Below are 21,808 nucleotides of genomic sequence, written 5' to 3'. Positions count from 1 at the left end.
TCAATAAAAACAGACAGTGGTTGGAGACACCTGTCACCATTGCGCCCCCCAACAGCTAGACGTATGGAGAGGTGCTTGAATTACAGAATCGAGTATATGAGACAAGAGGAACTGCAGGTGTCTGAGGGCGGTGACTTTGGTGGCATTCACCCTCTTCAAAGGATTTGGAGTCAGACAGCCATGGGTTTGAATCTGTTTTGCCATTAGAAGCTGGGTGACCTTGGGCAAATTACAGATGTTTTCTCATTTGTAAAAACCAAACCAGAGAGAATGATGCCAACGTTAAGGGGTTGTTGTGAGGCATTGAATGGAATAACAAGTGCAAAATCGTTTAGCACGCTGCTCATTATGCATCCATTTCCTTCCTTCTAGTTTGGAGAATAGCCATGACCTGAGAGTTTAGCCTAAGAGTGCAGACTCTAGTATAGATGGCCTGAGCTTGAAGTCCAGCCTGATCATTTACTGTTATGACCTGGGACAAGCTACTTAAATGCCAGTTTCCTCGATTTTAAAATAGGGATTAAAAGAGTGTGTGTGTGTGTGTGTGTGTGTGTGTGTGTGTGTGTGTGTGTAGTGCTTAGGACGGTGCCTGTGGCATGGTGAGCATAATGTACAGCTGTTATTACTATTCTTACCTTCCCTGGGAATCAAGCATTGGAGCCGGCTATTCTAATTTCAGTAGCTGCTGCTTCCTGCATTTCCCTAACCTCTAGGACTGAGGAAATCCAAGAGTGTCAAGGTAGCGTAAACCACCAGCATAATCACAGCGTTACAGACAAACTCTGTGACTTGGGAGGGAGCTCCAAGGAAGTTTAGAGTTGACCAGCTCTCACCCTGCTCCCTAAATTCTTAGAGACCAAAGCTTAGCCTTTTAAATCCATAAACCCCTTTCATGAGTGATGTCTCCCCCAAATCAGTGGGATTGGTTTTGTTCCCAAAGGTCTGCTACTTCCTCGGCTCTGAATTAGCCTTTTTAAAAGAAGTCAAGGGCTTGGATTTGGGGATTGCAAAACTACCGTCACATGAGCAGGCTTTGCGTGCATATTATTGCTTAACCTGGCATTTGTCTAGGAGCTGCCTGACATTCCGAGGTGGCTGGGGGCTTGTTTGCCAGTTCAACATAGATGTCTCAGTGCCCTAGCAGCCACCTCGTTCTCTTTGTTTCTGAGGTATCCACAGATTGAGTTCCAGGACCGCCCTTGAGCCTCCCCCACCGTCCAAAGGTGGCTTTCCTGTGGAGCACCTTCAGCTAACCTTGTCCCTTACATTTGGGGCCATGGAACCCCTGTTTGTGCATCATTTTGCTCAGATTAGTTACTCACTGAGGCACAAGCAAATGTCAAAGTGACATCAAGGACAGACAGGGAGAGGTATTTCTAGGATGAGAATGATGTATGTGTGCCTCAGTGGCACCATCTTTGTGGAGTTTAAATGCCCACACCAGTACACAGTGGGGCAGTGAGTGTTGAAGTCACTTCCCAGCATCTCACATAATCCCCACGTGGCTGTGGTCCTGGGAGACCCAGCGGGGGCCTCCCTGCTGCTGGTGACTGCTGTGTCGAGCCGCACAGTCCCATGTGGGCATGTTTTTGTATGCGATGGACATTAGGCATACTGCACTTCAGTGCCCATAAAATTGGCATGGACTTAAACGACCCTTTATATGGTAACATTTTCCTTCATTTGTCTATCTAGCTTAAGTTTTCCTCAACTGTGGTACTCTGTGAACCTTAGCTTCAGGTGAATCTTTTCCAAGACCATTGCGATTGACTATAGAGATTCCAGGACACATACAAGTATCTAGTCTCTCATCATATAAATGTCACCTTGGAGGGGGGTGGCTGTGTGCTTTAAGCTGGCCCAGATAGGTTGATGGGCTTTAAGTGTGTGGAAATCTATATTGAACCCAAATTTATCTTTCATGGGGCTCTGATTTTAAAAGGACCCTCAACCATGTATTTTTTTAAATAGCAAACTTTCTCTGAGAGCCTTGTCTAGATTTAAATTTCCAACTATGTCTTTCTGTGGGTCTCAGTTCCGACTTATCTGAAGGGAAGTGATGTTTTGCTGACCTGCTAGTTAACTCCAGCCCATTCACTCAACACTCAGGTATTGAGGAAGCCCCTGTTCTGTTTATCTGGCACCAGATTATGCCAGAAAAATGGCTGAGAACAAAGGAGTAGAGATGTTTAGGGCAAGGAGATCACGCCTAGCTAGGATAATCAAGGAAAACTGACCTTGAGGCGGTCTCCCAAAAATTAAAAGAGGGAGACTTTTCCTTGCAAGAAACTGCTTAGATAAAGGTAGAGACTAGAACAGTGATGGGCAACCTTTTGAGCTTGGTGTGTCAAACTTCGCCAAAAAACTGAGCATAACTCAGGTAGTGTGTCACTTTGAGGAAAAAACATTATTTCGCAAATGTTTCATCCTCGGCATGCGGCCACCTCAGCGGCCGCGTGTCATCAGAAATGGCTACGCGTGTCAGTGCTGACACGCGTGTCATAGGTTCGCCATCACTGGACTAGAAGATGAAAAGGTTGGAATTGTGATCATCCCATCAGGTTCAGAGAGGAAGTAGGTGGACGTGGGCCTGGAAAGGTGGCTTGGAACTAGGTGAAGGAAGGCAAGAACAGCAGGTTGAGGGGTTTGGACTCGGTGCTCCCTCTGAGGGGGCCGACTCCTGAAGGTCCTTGAGCATGGACTTTGTGGTCAGTGAAGTGCTGAGGACTGTGCCCCTGAATATATTATGCAGGAGGAGAGATCACAGTTGCCTGAAGGTGAGGGGTTAGATTCAAGGTGGGCTTCCAAGGACACAGTGGATGGGAGAGGGCAGAGTCAAAGGTAACTGAGAGAAAAGAGCAGAGGGAAGGAGCCAGGAGAGGAAGAGGAAGATAACCAGGGGAGGATGGTTGGTCTTATGAGTCCTGATGGCCCCTCCTTTCCTGCCTGTCCCCATGGCTGTGTGAGAGGGCAGGGTGGGAGAGCCAGGCTTGCAGTTGGGGAGTGAGGGCCTTGTCTGGAATCAAGCATTCTGCGGAAAGGCCCATTCATGTGAGCTCTTTCAGTCCTCAGGACACGCAGTGAGCTGGATGGTGTAACTAGATAGTGTTCTCTTCCTTTTGTAGATTAGGAAACAGGCTCAGCTGAGAGCCTTCTGACCCGAAGGCCTGACCCCTTAACCACTGTATTAGAGTGACCATGTCTCCGAGGAATGTTGAGGTGGAAAGGAAGAAAGGTGTTGGGTTCATTTTAAAATGAATGACATGGGCTACCCTGTCAGTTTGATTCCGTGGTTGAGCATCGACCTAGGAACCAGGAGGTTACGTTTCTATTCCTAGTCAGGGCATATGCCTGGGTTGCGGGCTCGATCCTCAGTGGGGGACATGTAGGAGGCATCTGATCCATGATGTTTCTCGTCAATGTGTCTATCTCTCTATTCCCCCCCCCCCCTCTCTCTCTCTTTCTCTCAAATCAATAAACATGTATTTTAAAATGAATGACATGGGCGTGAGCCTCAGAGTAGGTCACTGGGAGATCAAGTTTGAAGTAAGCCTTTAGGCTGAGGGTCTGCTGCAGGGAAAGCTGCTGACCCAATAGAGGGACATTTTTGACCCTCGGTGACAGGGAGCCAGTTCCTGGAAGCCCTGAAATCCTAGAGGACATCCCAGCTCTGACTTGGTGACTATGTCCAGGGGAAAGGAAAGGTGCCACAGGGGCCCGGCCCTGGGGCTGAGAGTGAGCTCACCTTTCTCTGCATAGCAGGTTGGATGGGGGGATGGGCATAGGAGGAATGAGGTTGGGTGGGTGAGGAGGTGGTTGCCTCCTACCAAGAAGAGCAGCATCCACCTTGCTTAATGGCCTGGGATCCTAGCAAAGGGCTCAGATGAGACCAATGTTTCTGTCCCTGTTCCATTAGGACTGAGGCCCTCACCTTGGTGTTGACACAGAGCTCCCTGCCTTTTGTGGAAGCCCCAGGATCCTACTATCATGGTCTGGCAATATTCATGGCCAGGTGGCACTTCAGAGGGCAGCTTTGTGCCAGGGTTCAGATTCAGTTGTGACTGGGGGATTTTTGAGTTGCCCCTGGTGATGGGGAGAGTGGTTCTAGGGCTCTTAGAGTCGATAGAACACGTGGTGTGTTTGTGTAGTGGGTTAAGTATGGGACTCTTACCCCGGATGCAGCCCAGAGGTTTCCTGGGTTTACTTTGGCTCTGCCAAATGCATGAGCCAGAAAGACAAGTGATGGCTTCTTCCTATTAGCCAAAGCCCTCAGGCTGCACAGACGTGTTTTTAATGGTGACATTTGCTTTGGAAGTGCTCATGACCAGTGACAGTGTTTAGCTATCACCCTTGAGTTTGCAGAAAGGGCAAAAATAAAACAGAAAATGAAAGCTGAGTCTCCCATTGTGGTTCCAATTTGCTTTTCTCTGATGATTAGTGATGTTGAACATCTTTTCATATGTCTAGTGGACATCTGTGTGTCCTCATTAGAGAAGTGTCTATTCAGGTCCCTTGTCAACTTTTTAATTGGATTGTATGTTATTTTGTTGTTGAGTTGTATAAGAGATATCACCTCACACCCGTGAGAATGGCTATCATCCATAAATCAACAAACAACAAGTGTTGGAGAGGATGTGGAGAATAAGGAACCCTTGTGCACTGTTAGTGGGAATGCAGATTGGTGCAGCCACTGTGGCAAACAGTATGGAGTTTACTCAAATAATTAAAAATGGAACTGCCTTATGACCCAGCGGTTCCACTTCTGGTAATATATCCAAAGAAACCCAAAACACTAATTTAAAAGAATATATTCACCCCTATGTTCATTGCAACTTTATTTACAATAGCCAAGGTTTGGAAGCAGCCCAAGTGCGCATCAGTAGATGAGTGGATAAAAAAGCTATGGTACATTTACACAATGGAATACTACTCGGCTGTAAAAAAGAAGGAAATCTTACCTTTTGTGACAGTATGGACGGACCTGGAGAGTATTATGCTAAGTGAACTAAGCCATTCAGAGAAAGACAAATACCATATGATTTCACTTATATGTGGGATCTAATTAACAAAATAAACAAACAAGCAAAATAGAAACAGACTCATAGATACAGAAAACAGACTGATAGCTATCAGAGAGGAGGGAGGTTGGGGTCTGGGTGAAAAAGGTGAAGGGATTAAGAAAAAATAAAAACCTCATAGACACAGACAACAGTGTGGTGATTACCAGAGGGCAAGGGGGTGGAGGGAAGGGAAGAAGGGATGAATGGTAATGGAAGGACACTTGACTTTGGGTGGTGAACACACAATACAATATACAGACAATGTATTACAGAATTGTACACCCGAAACCTATATAGTTTTATTAACCAATGTCACCTGAATAAATTCAATAAATAAAACAAAACACACAAAAAACCCTGAGTCTCCCAGTCTGCCTCTCCATCCTTACTTCTCGAGGCAGAAGATTATTGAGGATTAGGTTGTCCTATATCAGGGTGCTTTGGGGAATAAAAGAATCACAGAGCCTTAGATGATGTCCCATAACTTCCCTCATTCTTGCAAAAGGGACCCTCTGGGATTCTACTTAACTTCTAGATCTCCACCTCCAAACACTTAGAAGGCCAAATATGACCTGCAGCGGGCCCAGGTTCCCAGCCATGAAGGTTGCATTTGCCCCTCTGTCTAGGCTGGTTTTTACTCTAAATCTTCCGGATTACAATGAAGAAGCCAGACTGTAATCTGACAAATCAGTGTGACCGAAGATTAGATAAAGCTCAAAGGACATGAAATAGCTTCTCTTCCGGAGAAGCCTGCTCACCTGGGCCTTACTCGTGGCTCTTAGCCCAGGAGGCCGCTGCCAGGCCCAGTGGAGGAGATGCTGGCCCGAGAAGGTGAGATCTGCTAGAACTCTGTGTGACCCTATACAAGTCACTTAACCTCTTGAGCTTAACCTCACTTAGCCTCCATTTGGCCTTCTAATAATTAGGTTGTAATAGAGCAGTGATTTTCAACCTTTTTCATCTGATGGCACACATAAACTAATTACTTAAATTCTGCAGCATACCAAAAATATTTTTTGCCACTATGACCAAAAATCTGTATAATTTTGATTGACTTAAAAAAAATAATAATAATAATAGAAATTACCTACCCTTTTTGCTCCAAAGTGACTTTTAAAAAAAATCAAATGTCTATACCCTACTTGTATATAAAGATTTTTGGTACCAAGAATTAATCAATCAGACCCAACCTTGTTATAGATATGACCAATAACATGCAACTCTGTTATATGACTTATATATTTAGGATTCAAGATAGGGCATTCACAGCGAACATTTATTATTGTGTTGTCTGTTGTCATTTTTTTATTTGACAGTCTAAGGGAAAAGAGATCAGTGCCCCTGACAAAATAGTCAGGTATTGCCTGTTTTAAAAATTCTTGCAGCACACTGGTTGAAAATTGCTGTAATAAATGATGACAAAGGAACTTCTAAATGATAACATTCTGTAACTTCAACACACAAGTATCACTATTTGTGTTGTCTCTTAATCTTTATTTCACACCCCTATCCCTTCACATACATCTTGGTACCTCCCAAAATATCTATCAGAATACTTTTCACATAGTAGGTGCTTTAAAGATGCTTGATTTATTGATTATAGATTGGCATACGGTGGAAGAACCCCATACTGGGCCTGTAGATGATGACTTGTGAATGTTCCAGAGCCGGGAACCACTAGTGACCATCCTGAGTGTCTATAACTGACAGTCTGGAAAACCAATCAAGATGGTCAGCAGATTGGCAACTGATGAATGGCATTATAGTGTGGAATGAAAGCAAATTGCTTCCCTACCTACAGTTTCAAATAAAGTAAAGAAAAAGTGGAACCTTAAGACAATGGACTTCTCTTCCTTCAGTCTTGGAACTTGAAGCTTGCCCGCGGTCTCGGGCTGTTTTTCATTTTCTGCTTTGGTATGACATGTGGCAGAAGGGCTTTGGGAGGTGAGTCACAGCTAGTTACTCCAGAATCGAGGCATTCTGTTCTTGGAAACATATCCTCGTCACATTATCTGTCAGGTTAAATAGAGTTTGAACTCCAAGGCAAATATGAGATGCTTTAACTCCAACCTTTCAGACCTCACGGATCACCAGTGGTCCACGGACCACCGGTTGGCGACCACTGCTCCAAAGGTTTCCTTAAGCCAGTGGTCGCCAACCTGTTGGACTTCATAGACCACCAGGGGTCCACGGACCACCAGTTGGTGACTGCTGCTTTAACTTGTTGGCGTGTGTGTGTGTGTGTGTGTGTGTGTGTCTAAATTTGTGCCATCATCTCTTGGACATTGGTAACTAAAATTGGCTCTCTCTGTCTCCTATAGCTTGTGTGTTTATAGCCAGTTTGCCCATAGACTATGTATAGATGCATGCAACTGCATATGACTTTATACTACAGATGCCTTGTCAATTGCTAAATTATTTACACAATGAACTTAAGCTTTCATGTTTGTAAATGTGGTAATAACTTTAGGCTTCTGAGTCTTACTGAATGCAAGTTTTTGGAGTTATAGGGTGTAGAAGTTTTCAACTTTCCCCAAGCTGGTCTCTGAGCTCCTGATTAACAGTCAGTGAAACCAAGAATTTAAATGACACACAAAAAAGTCCACATTGTTTTACTGTACCATAGAGACTGCAGTATAGGAACCATTGTTCGTTAGTGTGCAGCTGCAGGAGAGCCATTCTGCGTTGAGAACTCCAACTATGATTTTTATTTTTAATATTTTTAATTGATTTTTTAGAGAGAGAGGAAGGGGGAGAGAGAGAGAAAGAAACGTTGATGTGAGAGGGAAACATTGATCAACTGCCTCTTGCACACCCCTACCAGGGATTGAGCCCATAACCTGGGCATGTGCCCTCACCAGGGAATTGAACCAGCTACCTTTTGGTGCACAGAGTGACGCCCAAACAACTGAGCCATGCCAACCAGGGTCCCAACTATAATTTTTTTCAATAGGTATTGATGGTGAGGGTGGTCAGGGGTGTGTGTGCATTGAGTTGTCAATAAAAAGAAAGCTCTCTCTGATATCTTGAGGAGGAAATGTCCCTGTTTAATTTCTAAGAAATACTGGGATTGTGTTTCTTTTCCTTTCTTTTTTTTTTTTAAAAAATACATTTTTATTGATTTCAGAGAGGAAGAGAGAAATAGAAACATCAATGATGAGAGAGAATCATTGATTGGTTGCCTCCTGCATTACGTACACTGGGGATTGAGCCAGCAACCCGGGCCTGTGCCCTGACCTGGAATCCAACCATGACCTCCTGGTTCATAGGTCGACGCTCAACGACTGAGCCACACCGGCTGGGCTGGGATTGTGTTTCTTATTAGGAATCTTTTTAATTTGTGCCATCACTTCTTGGACATTGGTAACTAACATTGACTCTCTCTGTCTTCTATAGCTTGGAATTGCGATTGGGTTCTTGGTCCCTCCTGTTTTGGTACCCTTTAGCGACGACAAGGACAAGCTTGCCTACGACATCAGCATCATGTTCTACTTAATAGCAGGTATCGCCACCCTGCTTTTCATCCTTGTCATCATCGGTAAGTTCATTAGACTGCTGGGGGTGGGGACGTAGGGAGGTTCTACTGGCTTTGGTGGGGCCCTGGTGCGCATGGCTCTAGAATATGGTGGACACTTACAGAAGCTGAAGGCCAGGCTTCTAATAGTCTTCAAATGCTTTAGCCTAAGCAGTTGCCCCCAATAGGGTGCTAACTGGTCTTGTGCACTTTGCTAGTGGCTCAGTAAAGGTTTGATTGTAATTAAACTGTTCCCCCGTATGACCTCACAAGAATTAATGGTCAGGCTGCTGATCCCCTTGGTGAAACCCTATGAGCATTTATGATAGCACAGGCATTGTGCTGTTCATGCTCAATCTCATGTAAGCCTCAGCAACCCTATGAGTGAAGGTACCATTATCAGTCCCATTCAACAAAGAAGAAGACTTAGGGGAGTTAAATAAATTTATTCAAGATTCGATAGTCCTTAAGTGGCAGAGATTGGATTTAAGCCTAAACTTGTGTAAGGCCATATTCTAAAGTTCTGGAACTAAACAAAACACAATTAACCCATAAACACTAATAATCTCATAGATTCACCTGAGAATACCTGGGTACCACAATTTTTTTTTTAAATATATTTTATTGATTTTTTTACAGAGAGGAAGAGAGAGGGATAGAAAGTTAGAAACATCGATGAGAGAGAAACATCGATCAGCTGCCTCTTGCACATCCCTACTGGGGATGTGCCCGCAACCAAGGTACATGCCCTTGACCTGGAATCGAACCTGGAACCCTTGAGTCCACAGGCCGACGCTCTATCCACTGAGCCAAACCGGTTTCGGCAAGGGTATCACAATTTTAATCCTTTTCTTTAAAAAGATTATAAGAGTAATATTTTCTCATTATGAAAAAATCTAGAAAATATAAAAAAGAATGACCATTAGTTTAGTCTTGAACAAGTTAATATCAACCTCAGATAGCTATTATTCATTTTATATAAAGGTATATTTAATCACTGAGATATTTGGTTAATATAATTTAAAAATTCTTTTATTATACGTTTCATGTGCACAGTATTCTAATTTGACATCTGCATACACTTTAAAGTGATCATCAGCACAAGTCTAGATACCTTTCCTCACCATACAACTGATGGATAATATAATTTTATATCCTCTTTTATAATCTGAGTGATACTATATGGGCTGTGATAAATTCAGAAACAGCAGAGTAAAGGTTTTCATTTTCAGTTAGTCACCCGTCTAAAGGTTAACCGGTTTTCTTCCTAATAACTGAAAGTTTCACTCACTCATGTTAAAGGTTTCATTCCTTCCTTCTGGCCTCACCTTTAGAGTCAGTTTTATAATCATTTACTTCATTCAACTGTTCTCACCTTGTCATTCCCTCCCTGGGTCCACGCTGAGAAAGGGCTGCCTGGAGGCCTCTTAAGAGTGGGCAGGATGTCTCGGACAGAGGACTCGATGTTCCTGGAAAGGTAGAAGCTGTAGAGCTGTGAGTGAGAGTAGGAAAGAACAATCTAGCCAGGGATCCTCTTACTCGGCCAAACTTTAAGTTTCAAATTGGAATGTTCCCAGCTCCAAATTCTTGTGTTTGTGTGGCAGGTGAGGGCCTGGTTCTTTGCAGCTGAAATCCTGGAGGTAGGGCATTTCTACATTTTGGCATTTTATTACCAAGCACAGACTGAAAGATCTTAGCTGAAGCAAGCATCTGCTGTGGCAGGGATCAGTCCCTTGCCTTGCTTTCTGTGCCCTGATGGAAGGGGAGGCGAACAGCCAAGACAGTGAATGAGAGGTTCCCAACAGCAAGGGAGTCATCCAGGAGGAAACTACCCAGGACCACTTCCGGAGAAGGAGGAAGCAGGGCTCTGGAGATATGCTAAATGAAATAAGCCAGTCAGAGAAAGGCAAATATCACATGATCTCGCTTATATGTGGAACCTAACGACAAAATAAACTGATAAATGGAATAGAACCAGAGGCATGGGAACATGGAACAGACTGACACATCTCAGAGGGAAGGGCAGGGACAGGGAAGAGATGAACCAAAGAACTTATATGCATGTGTGTGTTACCCATGGACACAGAGAGTGGGGTGAAGGAATGGCGTGGTGAGGAACTGGGTGGAGGGGTGCAATAGGGGGGAAAGTGGGGGCATCTGTAATACTCTGTAATGACAATAAAGACTAAAAATGAAAACCTTTGAATAAAGGAAAGAAGAAGGGCTCCGTAGTCAGGGCTGGAGGGTTTTCTGAAGGTGCAGGGTCGGGGGAGGGAGAGACTTTGCTCTTCAAGACATTAAACCTCATTTCGAGAGCTTCCTTTAACTGGAATAGGGATGAGTGAGGGGGAGGCCACATGGTGCCTGCTTGGACCCAATTGGGGAACCAGTTCAGCCAAAAAAACTGGTTAAACTGCCCTGCCCTCCAGAGAACTGAATAGCAGCCAGTGCAGTTAAATTGATTGTACCAGTTGTACTGAAAATAGAATATAAAGGAATGGTTTCCCCATTGCCCTGCCGCAGTCCTTCACGTCAGAGTAGCCACTTCCATGGGAGGCAGTGTTAATCCTCTAGGCCAAGCAAGTCAAACTCAAAGGCTAGCACGGGCCAAATAAACAAGGTTTAAGTTTCTGTGGGCCACAAAAAAAGAAAAGCTTCAATTTTCATAGAAACGTAGGTTTATTTCGATAGAGACATGCTGAATACAAAGGGCTGAAATAAATGAGTCATCGTTAACACAAAATAATAGAACATTTTAATAAAAATTAATATTTTTTCTTGAACACTAACTTACCAGACACTGAGTTACTGCACAAGTTAGTAAGCGTAATGCAAATAAACCTATTTTTCTTGTTCTCTGAAAGTGAAATATTTCTTGTTGCGCACACCAAACAAGTCAGTCCAAGACTAATGACGTGGCAGTCGGCTGCTAAAATATTCGCTGCTGGTATTAGTGGAGAGAAATGGTGCGCCTGCGCGTAAGGTGTATAAGGGAAATGAATGCAACACGATTATAGTAATCAGTCATCAGTGAACGTTGTAGTTCGTTATTAATAATTACTAGAGGCCAGGTGCACGAAATTCGTGCACTAGAGGGGAGGGTCCCTCAGCCTGGCCTGCGCCCTCTTGCAGTCTGGGAACCCTCAGGGGATATCTGACTGATGGCTTAGGCCCACTCCCTCGAGCAGCCAGACATCCCTAGCACTGCTGCGGAGGCAGGAGAGGCTCCCACCACTGCCACTGCGCTAGCCAGCCGTGAGCTCCGCTCAGGGCTTCTAGCTGAGCAGTGCTCCCCCTGTGGGAGTGCACTGACCACCAGGGGGAAGTTCCTGCATTGAGTGTCTGCCCCCTGGTGGTCAGTGCACGTCATAGCAACCAGCCGTTCCCCAGTTGGTCAATCTGCATATTAGCCTTTTATTATATAGGATGTATAACAGAATATTGTAAAAATTAAGTTACAAAATTTTTATTAAAATGTTTCTTACATACCACTATATTGGCTGGGCCACAAAAATATAGGTTGTGGGCCTCATGCAGCCCACAGGCCGAGAGTTTGACATGCTTGCTCTAGGTTCTGTGAGGAAGATGTCTGATTCAGACTTTGAAAAACTAGGAATTGGACTCCAGGTTTTTCTAATAGAAGATCCTTTCACGTAGGAATATTTATTGACTGCCCTGTGCTAGGCTATGTGCTAAGCACAGGCAACACAGTCTCCTCCCCCTCAGGAGGAGCTGGGGTGCTAGGCCATGAGCTGGGCTCACTAATCCTGAAGCCTCAGCTCTCATGTCCTTTCTATCCATGTGTGACTATTGTGTGGTTTTCAGTGCTCGGCAGTGTGTTTTTTTGCTGGCTATTATTGTAACTGGACAACCTTGAATCATACATGAGCGTTTATTCCAGTAATGCTGGCAGTATGGGAGAGCAGCAGGTTGTCTACAAAAATCTGCTCTGCCTCTCCCCATAAGCCAGCTGCTTATACTGGGTAGAAAGACAAAGATTACATGGGAAAGTAGGAATTACAGGCATGGGAAAGTAGGCATGGTATAATCATTGCAAGTTATAAGTTATGCAGGCTATGGGGGGTGGGGGGGAAGTGTCTCAAAGGGCAGGTGCCTCCGGGCACCCCGGGACCAGATTACAGATTACAGGTAATAGGGGCTGGAGGTTGTAAAGAGCAGGTGCCTCCAGGTCTGGATTGCTTCAGCCACAAGGCTGTAAATATTTCCATAATGATGGGCAGTTCTCAGAACAGGAGGATGGACTGCGTTCCAATGTTAGCTCCCATGTCCCAGGGCATACAACCCCCAACCAGGTTAGAATGTGCTTTCTTTCTTTCTTTCTTTTTAAATTTAAATTAAAATTCTTTATTGTTTAAAGTATTACATATGTTTCCTTTTCCCCCTATTGACCTCTCCCCAGCTGCTCCCACCCCCCAGCACATGCCCTCACCCCCCTACTATCTGTGTCCATTGGCTATCCTTATATGCGTGCATACAAGTCCTTTGGTGATCTCTTACACCTCGCCTTCCCCCCACCCTCGCCTTCCCTCTGAGGTTTGATGGTCTGTTTGATGCTTCTATGTCTCTGGATCTACTTTTGTTCATCAGTTTATGTTGTTCATTATATTCCAGAATGTATTTTCTTTAATCAGAACAAAAAAAATCATGGTAAACAGCATGATAAATATTTCTTATAACTAATAGCTAGTCCCCAATTTTTGCCCCTAACATGATGGGACTCCTTGATCCTTGAACACTGCCCCAATTATTGCAGTCATCCAGAGGCCATTAAGAAAAAGTAATCAATATAAAAAAAAAAGTAATCAATAGACCACACACTCAGCCATAGACAATGAAAAGCAGCTTCAAGAGAGGAAGCTGTAAAGGATTTAATTGAAGAATTAATATTTCCTTTTGAGTCCTAGCTCCTTCTTGGGTGATGGAGTCAGCTCTTGTCCATGTGTAACTCTGCTGGGCTGTAACCACAGGGATGTTCAGTGATCTCTCTGTTTCTTTATCTTTCAGTATTCAAGGAGAAGCCTAAACATCCCCCCAGCAGGGCCCAATCCCTGAGCTATTCCTTAGTACCGGAAACTTCGTACTTAAATCCCATCATCCGGCTCTTCAAAAACCTCAACTTCAAGCTGCTTGTCATCACCTATGGTAAGATGCAGTTGTGTCCAGGAGTATACTTGAACTGGGAATGTGAGGCAAGAGGCCTGATGTGTCTATGCATGTTACTTTTTCCAGATCCCAAATGTGCATGTAAAGTAATTGTCGAGGGTCAACCAGAACAGTCAGCTCTGTCTCAGGGCCTTTGCAGGTTCTGCAAAATCCACTCAGAAAACCATTCCTTCCCGTATCAGGTTATCTGGCATATGCCTGCTGATCCTCCAATCTTACTTCAGTATCACTGCTGTAAAGCAGGATTAGGTGATCTTTCCTCTCTCGCTGTGCTGTTCCATTTCCAGGTCTGTCTTCTCACTAGACAAGGATCTCCTTGAGAGCAGAGATTTATATGTCTTTTCATCACCAGTAGTGGCTGGCCTGGAGTGGATACTCCTATAGTTATTGAGTGAATGAATGACTCTTAATAAATAAATGCATGCATGCATAAATGAGTCTTGCTATATGAATCACTCCTCCACCAATCTTCCTTCGTCTTGTAACATTGACTCCTACAGAGTATTTATTTGAATGTAAGACAATATCCTCTTTCATTTTATTTAAAAACTAGAGGCCTGTTGCATGAAGATTCGTGCAATAGGCCTTCCTTCCCTGGGCTGCTGGCACCGGTTTTCCTCTGGCACCCGGGTCCCAGGCCTTCGCTCTGGCCGCCGCCTTCCGTCTTTGCTCCAGCCAGAGTCTTTGCTCCAGCCAGAGCCTTCAGTCTTCACTCCAGCTGGAACACCCCTCCTGTAGCTCCCTCTGCCCCCCGCCCTTCCCCTCATAGCAGCCGTCCCACCCTGCCTGGCCGCTCTGCGCCTGCATGCATGCTGCCCAGAGGCCTGGAGTGGCTGGAGGGTGGGACCGCTGCCATCTTTGGCAGGTTAATTTGCATTCACTCCTGGTTGGCTGGTGGGTGTCGCAAAGTGATGGTCAATTTGCATATTTCTCTTTTATTAGTGTAGATAGATAGATAGATAGATAGATAGATAGATAGATAGATTTAAGAGAGGAAGGGAGAGGGAGAGAGAGATAGAAACATCAATGATGAGAGAGACTCATTGATTGGCTGCCTCCTGCATGTCCCCCTACTGGGGACTGAGCCCGCAACCTGAGCAAGTGCCCTTGACCTGACTCGAACTTGGGACCCTTCATTCTGCAGGCCAATGCTCTATCCACTAAGCCAAACCAGCTAGGGCCTCTTTCATTTCATTTTGTTGCCTTCGTTAAGGTAAATTTTAATCTTTATGCTGTGTATTGGCTTGCCTCTCCAGCATGGTGTTTTCTGCATCTTTTTTCCCAACCTTTAATAAGAATGTTAGATCAGACAAGGGTAAGAACAAAACCTCGTGGCATTCCATTAAATGGATCTACCCAACTGTACTGCTCTCCATCTTACATTTGACCACTTAATCAATTATCTAGTTTAAAATCAAAAGTCAACAAATGTATAACATGCTCAGTAACTCTACAGGTATTTAAAAAATGAGATTGGTTTAACATGATTTATTCTTGGTGAAACCTCAGTTAACTATAACCTTGTATTCTCTATAGGTTCATAAGCCATGGGTTTTATTGCAACAATAGCATTTACTATGTGCCAAGACATTTCACATATGCTTTTATTTAACTTCCCCCACACCCATGTTAGGTAGATACTATAACTATCCCCAATTAAGGTATGAGGAAACTGAAACTCAGAGGAATTAGGTAACTAGCTTAAGATCACACAGCTTTTAAGTGCCAGGATTCAGATACAGGTTTGCCTAACTCCAGCTCCTTCCTCCTTGATGCTTGTTACGTACTAGTAATTGCCTATGGTCCCTTCCTAAAATTGTGCCATGGTTTCATGTTAGGCTTATCAATGCCCTTTATCTCAAAGTGTTTATCTGCTAAAGCATTGATAAGAGGTGGCATCGTTCATGGCTAGAGAGGCACGCCTAAGTGTTTCTGGCATACACGTAGTTCAGTGACCTCTCATCTGGAATAGCTCTCGGTAACTGATTAGTCTTCAAGGTCTCGGGTCTCCAGGCCTCATTCTCTCCAAGCTTCTCAGGTCTTAGGATATCTCTGCATTCATCCACAGTAATAAGCTGGCTCGTGTGGGTTGATGGGCAAAGCAATTCACTTCTGAGTCTCCGAAGCATTGGACTCTGCTGTATGTGGGTAGAATTTATTAACATTTTCCTCAAAGGCCTGGGGGTACCTGGATGTCTGTACTCATCTCAGAGAACCACAAGCCTAATTTGCATGGTAGAGAACTGGCCGTGGAGAGAAGGCTCTTTGCCAACAAGGAAGTGATTCTTAGGTTCAAACACAGACTTGAAAAAAGCCTATTGAGCCCATTACTGTCCATTAGGCACCATGTGAAGGGCTTTACATGCATTATCTCTTTTAATCTTTGAAACAAACCCATGACATAGGTCCTTAACTCCATTTCATTTTATACCCGAGGAAACCGAGACTCTGGTTTAGTTCCTTGCCCACCATTGGGCAGCTAGAGAGCAATAGAGCTTGGATATGCACTTCTGCCTGTCTGAGGCCCGAGCCCGTCTTTCTAACCAACGGCGTCCTGCCTCCTCATGCAGAACACAGCTCCTTTCTTAGCCCACTTGCCCAGGTGGTCTTGGGTCTGCCCAGGGGAGTGTATTCTTCCTCCGATTTAATTCTCCAGACCAGTTAACACGGGGTTGCTTTCTTCTAGGGTGTGGATCTAGAGTTTGAGGGTTTGGGAAGCAGGACCAACCTATTGGCCAGCCATCTGTGGGATTTGGGGATGATGGCGTCTCAGCCTTAGTGTGTGTCTCTCTAAGGTTTGCAGGTCATGTAAAGGCAGTTTACCCGAGAATCTCTGCTTTCTTCTCCCACTATCTTTGCTCCAAATTAAAAACAAAAAAACAAACCCCTATAAATTTAGCACATGGCTGGGATTCTAGCAGATAATAGCATTTCACAAACACATTTGCAGGACATGGGTGGACATGCCTTAGAGTAAGAGCCTTGAATGTTGGTCCGTTGAGTTCAGAGTTGCGCATAAAGAATGGGAGGTCTGAATTTTGGTGTCAGTTACTGAGTATACCACCTTCACCCATCTTTTGTCTTTCTAATTCCCCCTACTCCCCCTCTTCCCCCCCCACATTTCTTTTTTTAAATATGTTTTTATTGATTTTAAAGAAAAATGAGGGAGAGAGAGAGAGAAATATCAACTGACTGCCTCCTGCACGCTGCTTGCCCCCAAACTGCTGGGGATCAAGCCTGAAACCCAGGCATGTGCCCTGACTGGGAATCAAACCCCGAAACCTCTTGATGCATGGGTCAACGCTCAACCACTGAGCAATGCTGGCAGGGCCCATTTCTTTTCTTTTCTTTCTTTAAAAAAAAAAAAAAAAGGAAAGGAGAGGGAGAGAGAATTAAAAACATTGATGAGAGAATCATTAACCAGCTGCTTCCTACATGCCCCCCATTGGGGATTGAGCCCCATTTCTTAAACTCTCTTTGGAAAGAATGGCAGCCTTCCAGGGTGAGCCCTGCACTGCCCCCCGCCCCCATACTCCTGCCCCCCACTTCTGCCTTAGCGTTGACTCAATATCCAGGCTGCCTGGCATAGGGGATGACTATTGATAACATTTGCTCCTCATTGGAGTTCTCTGAAGGGGAACAAAAGCTGCTGAGTCAGCTGCCCAGAGCTGAAGTGCAGTGAAGGCTTCAGAGGAATTTCCCTATAGGGTCTGGCCACACCCTTAGAGGTAGTTTTTTGAGATAAAATAAGGGCCATCAAGTTAAACACAGACCTGGGTTGTCAGTTTGCTCCCACTCCCAGTCAGACCCGTGTGGGAGGCAACCAGTCGATGTGTCTCTCTCACATTGATGTTTCTCTCTCTCTCTCTCTCTCTCTCTCTCTCCCTCTCTCTCTCTCCCTCCCTCCCTCCCTTCTTTCTTCTCTCCCTCCCTTCCACTCTCTCAGAAAAAAAAGCAATGGGGAGAAAAAACCCCAAACATGCCCCATGTGATATTTGGGGTATATTTATGCTAAAAAGTGATTCATTTTTCTGAAATTCAAATTTAACCAGGTATGTGGTTTGTCTTTATTTGTTTCTTAAATTTGGCAGCCCACTTAGAGGGAGGAGGTGCAGAAGAGGGTTTGTGCTTGATGTTGCCAAACTATCACAAGAAGAAGAAACTGCCTCCTTCTCTAGTAAAATAGACCCCCGCCCCCAACCTTCTGAGTTGGGCAGTGCAGGAAGATGGGGCTGGAACCAGATCCTCTGAGGGTCCTACAGAGTTTGGGGTAGGGCAGGTCTTGTGATGTGTGTCAGCAGTGGGAGGGGGGTGAAGAAAAAACCTTTCTTCAGCTACCTTCTCTTTGTGCCTCTAGGTCTTGCTTTCCCAGGGCTCCCTCTAATCTCTTTTCATCACTGGTGATGGTATAATAATTGCCCTGTGAAAAATGCTGCTCCTCTAAAGAATGTCCTTGAAGGGAATACTTTCCCCTGCTCTCCCCAGCCTTGCCTCCAGGGCTTCTGGATACTCTTCCATGCTGGGCACCTGAACCCAGAGCCTCACCGTGTGTCCCGAAAACACCTTCCCTTGGGGCTCTCATGGGCTTTACATGGGCCTAAGGAGGATGCTTTGGGCCCCCTCGAAGACCTTGGCTTAAGAGTGGGTATAGATTGGTCCTGGAAGATGGCTGCCGATGGGAAGGCAGACTGCATGATAGTGTGTGAGTGAGAGAATGAAAGGAGAGTGTGTGGTTGCATGGGGAGTGTATATTCGTGGGTGAAGGACAGTTATACTCCAAGGGACTGTTGGGAATTGCTGGACCGGGCTCCCCTGACCGGGCAGCCTCCCCTGCTGCTGAAATCTCTCCTGGAGCAACTGGCTCTGACGCGGAGACCGCGCCATCTTGAAGGGGAGAGTGGCTGTTATCGGAAGCCGACACATCCCAGGAATCTACACCACCACCACCCAGGGAACAGCTGCGAACCCAGGAACACCGGACCTCAAGCAGCACGAATACGCGAACTCGGAGTAGCTCTGCACCTTCTCATGGAAAGGTCAGATTTCACCTAGGAAAAGGTGAGGTCTGTGATCCAGGCAGGAGAGAGAAATGCGCACAACAGGAGCTAGAGGTCCCCGGGAGTCTGCGCCCCACAAAATCTGTGGCCGTTAGGGCTAGTGTCATCTGTGAATGTGGAAGGGGATCCGCAGGGCTGCTAGCAGAAGGGAACTCTAAAAAGCAACCCAAAGCTGGATGGGGCACAAAAAGGCAGCCTAAAATTTTAACAGTGTGCCAGCTGCTTAGTGCCAGGGGGGAAAAAAAGATGCGTGCACAGAGACATTCAAAGAGTTGTGTGTCAAAGAGTTGTGCGCAGTGCCAGAGGGTAAAAGTCATGAGTTTGTGCACTTACTCTGGCTCTTTTTTTCTCTTTAAATCCTTACTTTTGATTACTAAGCCCAGTACATAGGATCACCCAACTGGGGACACTCTCAGAGACTGCAGGGGAAGCTTGTTTTTGTGGAACTGGGGATCAGAGTGGGGAGTAATGATCAGAGAACCAGCTCTGGGGCAGTCCATACTACCAAACCAGTATTAAGTGCGACAGGGAAAACAAAATCTAAATACTGGCTAGAGAGGACTTATAGCCTCGGAGGTCATTCCGGAAACACTGCCACCCAGGGATTGAATCACAAATTGACTCTTGTGTAAACACAAATAAAGGAGTCTAAGAAACAAAGAAATACTGCCTGCTGGAAAATCAGGACTGTGGTTTATAACACAGAGGAATAGTGGAACACAGGGAACTTCTATACTGTCTTGAATACCGGACAGGAAACAAGCATACCAAACAGAACAGTAGAGGAAGTGAATGACCTTTACTATTGCACATTTTTATTTTTTCATCTTTTACTTAAGAAACTAAATTTTTTATCTTTTTTTCCTCACTTGATTTTACCTTTGTAAGTATTATATTTTTATTTTTAATCAGTATTATTACAACTACTGTTTACCTTTTTTTAAGTGTCATTTTTTTTCTCTATTTTAATTTATTTTGGTATTAGTGTTCTACATTTTAATTTTTCCTTTAGCATCATTTTAGTCTATCTAAACTTTACCTTTATGCCAACACTCTCTTCCTCACTTTTCCTCTTTTGTTGTCCTGTTTCTCTTAACCTATTCCTGCTTTAGATTTTCCCTATTCCTTCTTTTTATGCCCTGTAACAATTCACCCTATTTATATATTTAATTCCTGATACCCTGCTCTAAGTCCATACACACCTCTCTCTTCTCTTTCTTCACTATCCAATTCATTTTTTTTCTCTTTGCCCTTTTTATTGTTTGTCTGTTTTTGTTGTTGTTATTTTTTTGTTCTCTTTTGTTTTTTTTGTTCTAGGTTTTTTTGTTTTGTTTTGTCTTGCTTTCTCTCTGTCCTGTTGTTGTTGTTTGCTTGATTGTTGATTAGATTAGTTATTGTTGTGCTTATTGGTGAGATTGTTACACTTTTTTTGTTTTTGTTTGTTTTTTTGCATCTGTTTTTCCTCTCCTCACTTGTTTTTAGTTGTTTTTTTGTAGTTTGCATTCATCTATGGGTGCATTTTTTGGGATTAGTGGTTGTTCTATTGGAGTTTTCTCCCCAAATAAATAGTCCCCCCCCCCTCTTTTTTATTCTCTTTCTTTTCTCTCTTACTTTTTTTTCTTTTCTCAATATCATTTTTGCACTCTTTTTTTTCTTATCCCCTAATTCTCTTTTCTGTGGTGGCCACCTTTATTTGGGGTTATTAGTATCATGAATACATTGGTGTTCAGTGCCTTGTGCGTGGTGCCTTGTTGTGTTGTATATTGTGCCTTTAAATCAACGCAGGAGAGAGAGAACTACATAACCAGATAACTAGAGAAGAGAGATCATGGGGAGACAAAAAAATAGCCCGCATATGAAAGAAAAGGAGGCATCACTAGAAAAGGAAGTAAACGAAATAGAGGCAAGCAATATGTCAGAGAAAGAATTCAGAGAAATGGTCATAAGGTCACTGAAAATAATGGAAGACAAATTCAACAATATGTGTAAGAACCAAGAGGAAATGAAGAAGAACCAAGAAGAAATGAAAAATTACATCACTGCCATAAAGAACTCAATAGAAAGAATCAATAGTAGACTAGAAGAAGCAGAGGACTGCATCAGTGAACTAGAAGACAAGGTAGAAAAAAATACCCAAGCAGAGCAGCATCTAGTAAAAAAACTTAAAAAACAGGAGGAGAATTCCTAAGGGAATTTTGGGACAACACGAAACAAAACAACATCCGCATAATAGGGGTGCCAGAAGAAGAGGAAACAGAGCAAGGAACAGAAAACCTGTTTGAAGAAATAATGTCAGAAAACTTCACTGATATAGTGAAGAAAAAACTCACACAAATCCAAGAAGCTCACAGAGTCTCAAACAGAATGAATCCCAAAAGACCGACGCCAAAGCACATTATAATTAAATTGGCAAACACCAACGACAAAGTAAGAACCTTACAAGTGGCCAGAGAGAGATAGAAAGTAGTTACCTACAAAGGATCCCCCATCAGACTAGTGACTGATTTCTCAACAGAAACACATCAGGCCAGAAGGGAATGCAATGAAATATACAAAGTCATGCAAAGGAAGGGTCTGAATCCAAGAATACTGTACCCAGCAAGGCTATCAATCAAAATTGAGGGGGAAATCAGGAGCTTCACAGACAAAAAAGGACTAAGGGAGTTTATTACCACCAAACCAGCAATGCAAGAAATGCTAAAGGGTCTGCTGTAAAAAGAAGAAATAGGAAGGGAAGAAGGAACACAGGCATAAAGAATAAAAATGGTGACAAACAAGTACCTATCAATAATAACTTTAAATGTAAATGGATTAAATACCCCAATTAAAAGACATAGGGTAGCTGAGTGGATAAGAAAACATGAATCATATATCTGCGGTCTACAGGAAACCCACCTCAGAACAAAGGACTCACACAGACTGATGGTGAAGGGATGGAAAAAGGTTTTTCAGGTGAATGGAAATGAAAAAAAAAGCTGGGGTAGCAATACTTA

General features: G+C 44.0%; 1 protein-coding gene across 1 annotated transcript in view; it reads left to right on the top strand.

Moving 5' to 3' along the window:
* FLVCR2 (FLVCR heme transporter 2) overlaps positions 1-21,808 on the top strand; it is a 70,600-nt gene that overhangs the window by 24,014 nt on the left and 24,778 nt on the right. The window contains exons 2-3 of the mRNA XM_028141346.2: positions 8,457-8,598; positions 13,600-13,737. Coding sequence (XP_027997147.2) covers positions 8,457-8,598; positions 13,600-13,737 — 280 coding nt within the window. The remainder of the gene's footprint in view (positions 1-8,456; positions 8,599-13,599; positions 13,738-21,808) is intronic.

This window comes from Eptesicus fuscus, chromosome 5 (genome assembly GCF_027574615.1).
Source record: "Eptesicus fuscus isolate TK198812 chromosome 5, DD_ASM_mEF_20220401, whole genome shotgun sequence".
Lineage (NCBI taxonomy): Eukaryota > Metazoa > Chordata > Mammalia > Chiroptera > Vespertilionidae > Eptesicus > Eptesicus fuscus.
The sequence above is the reverse complement of the archived record's forward strand: the minus strand, read 5'-3'. Positions and strand labels throughout refer to the sequence as shown.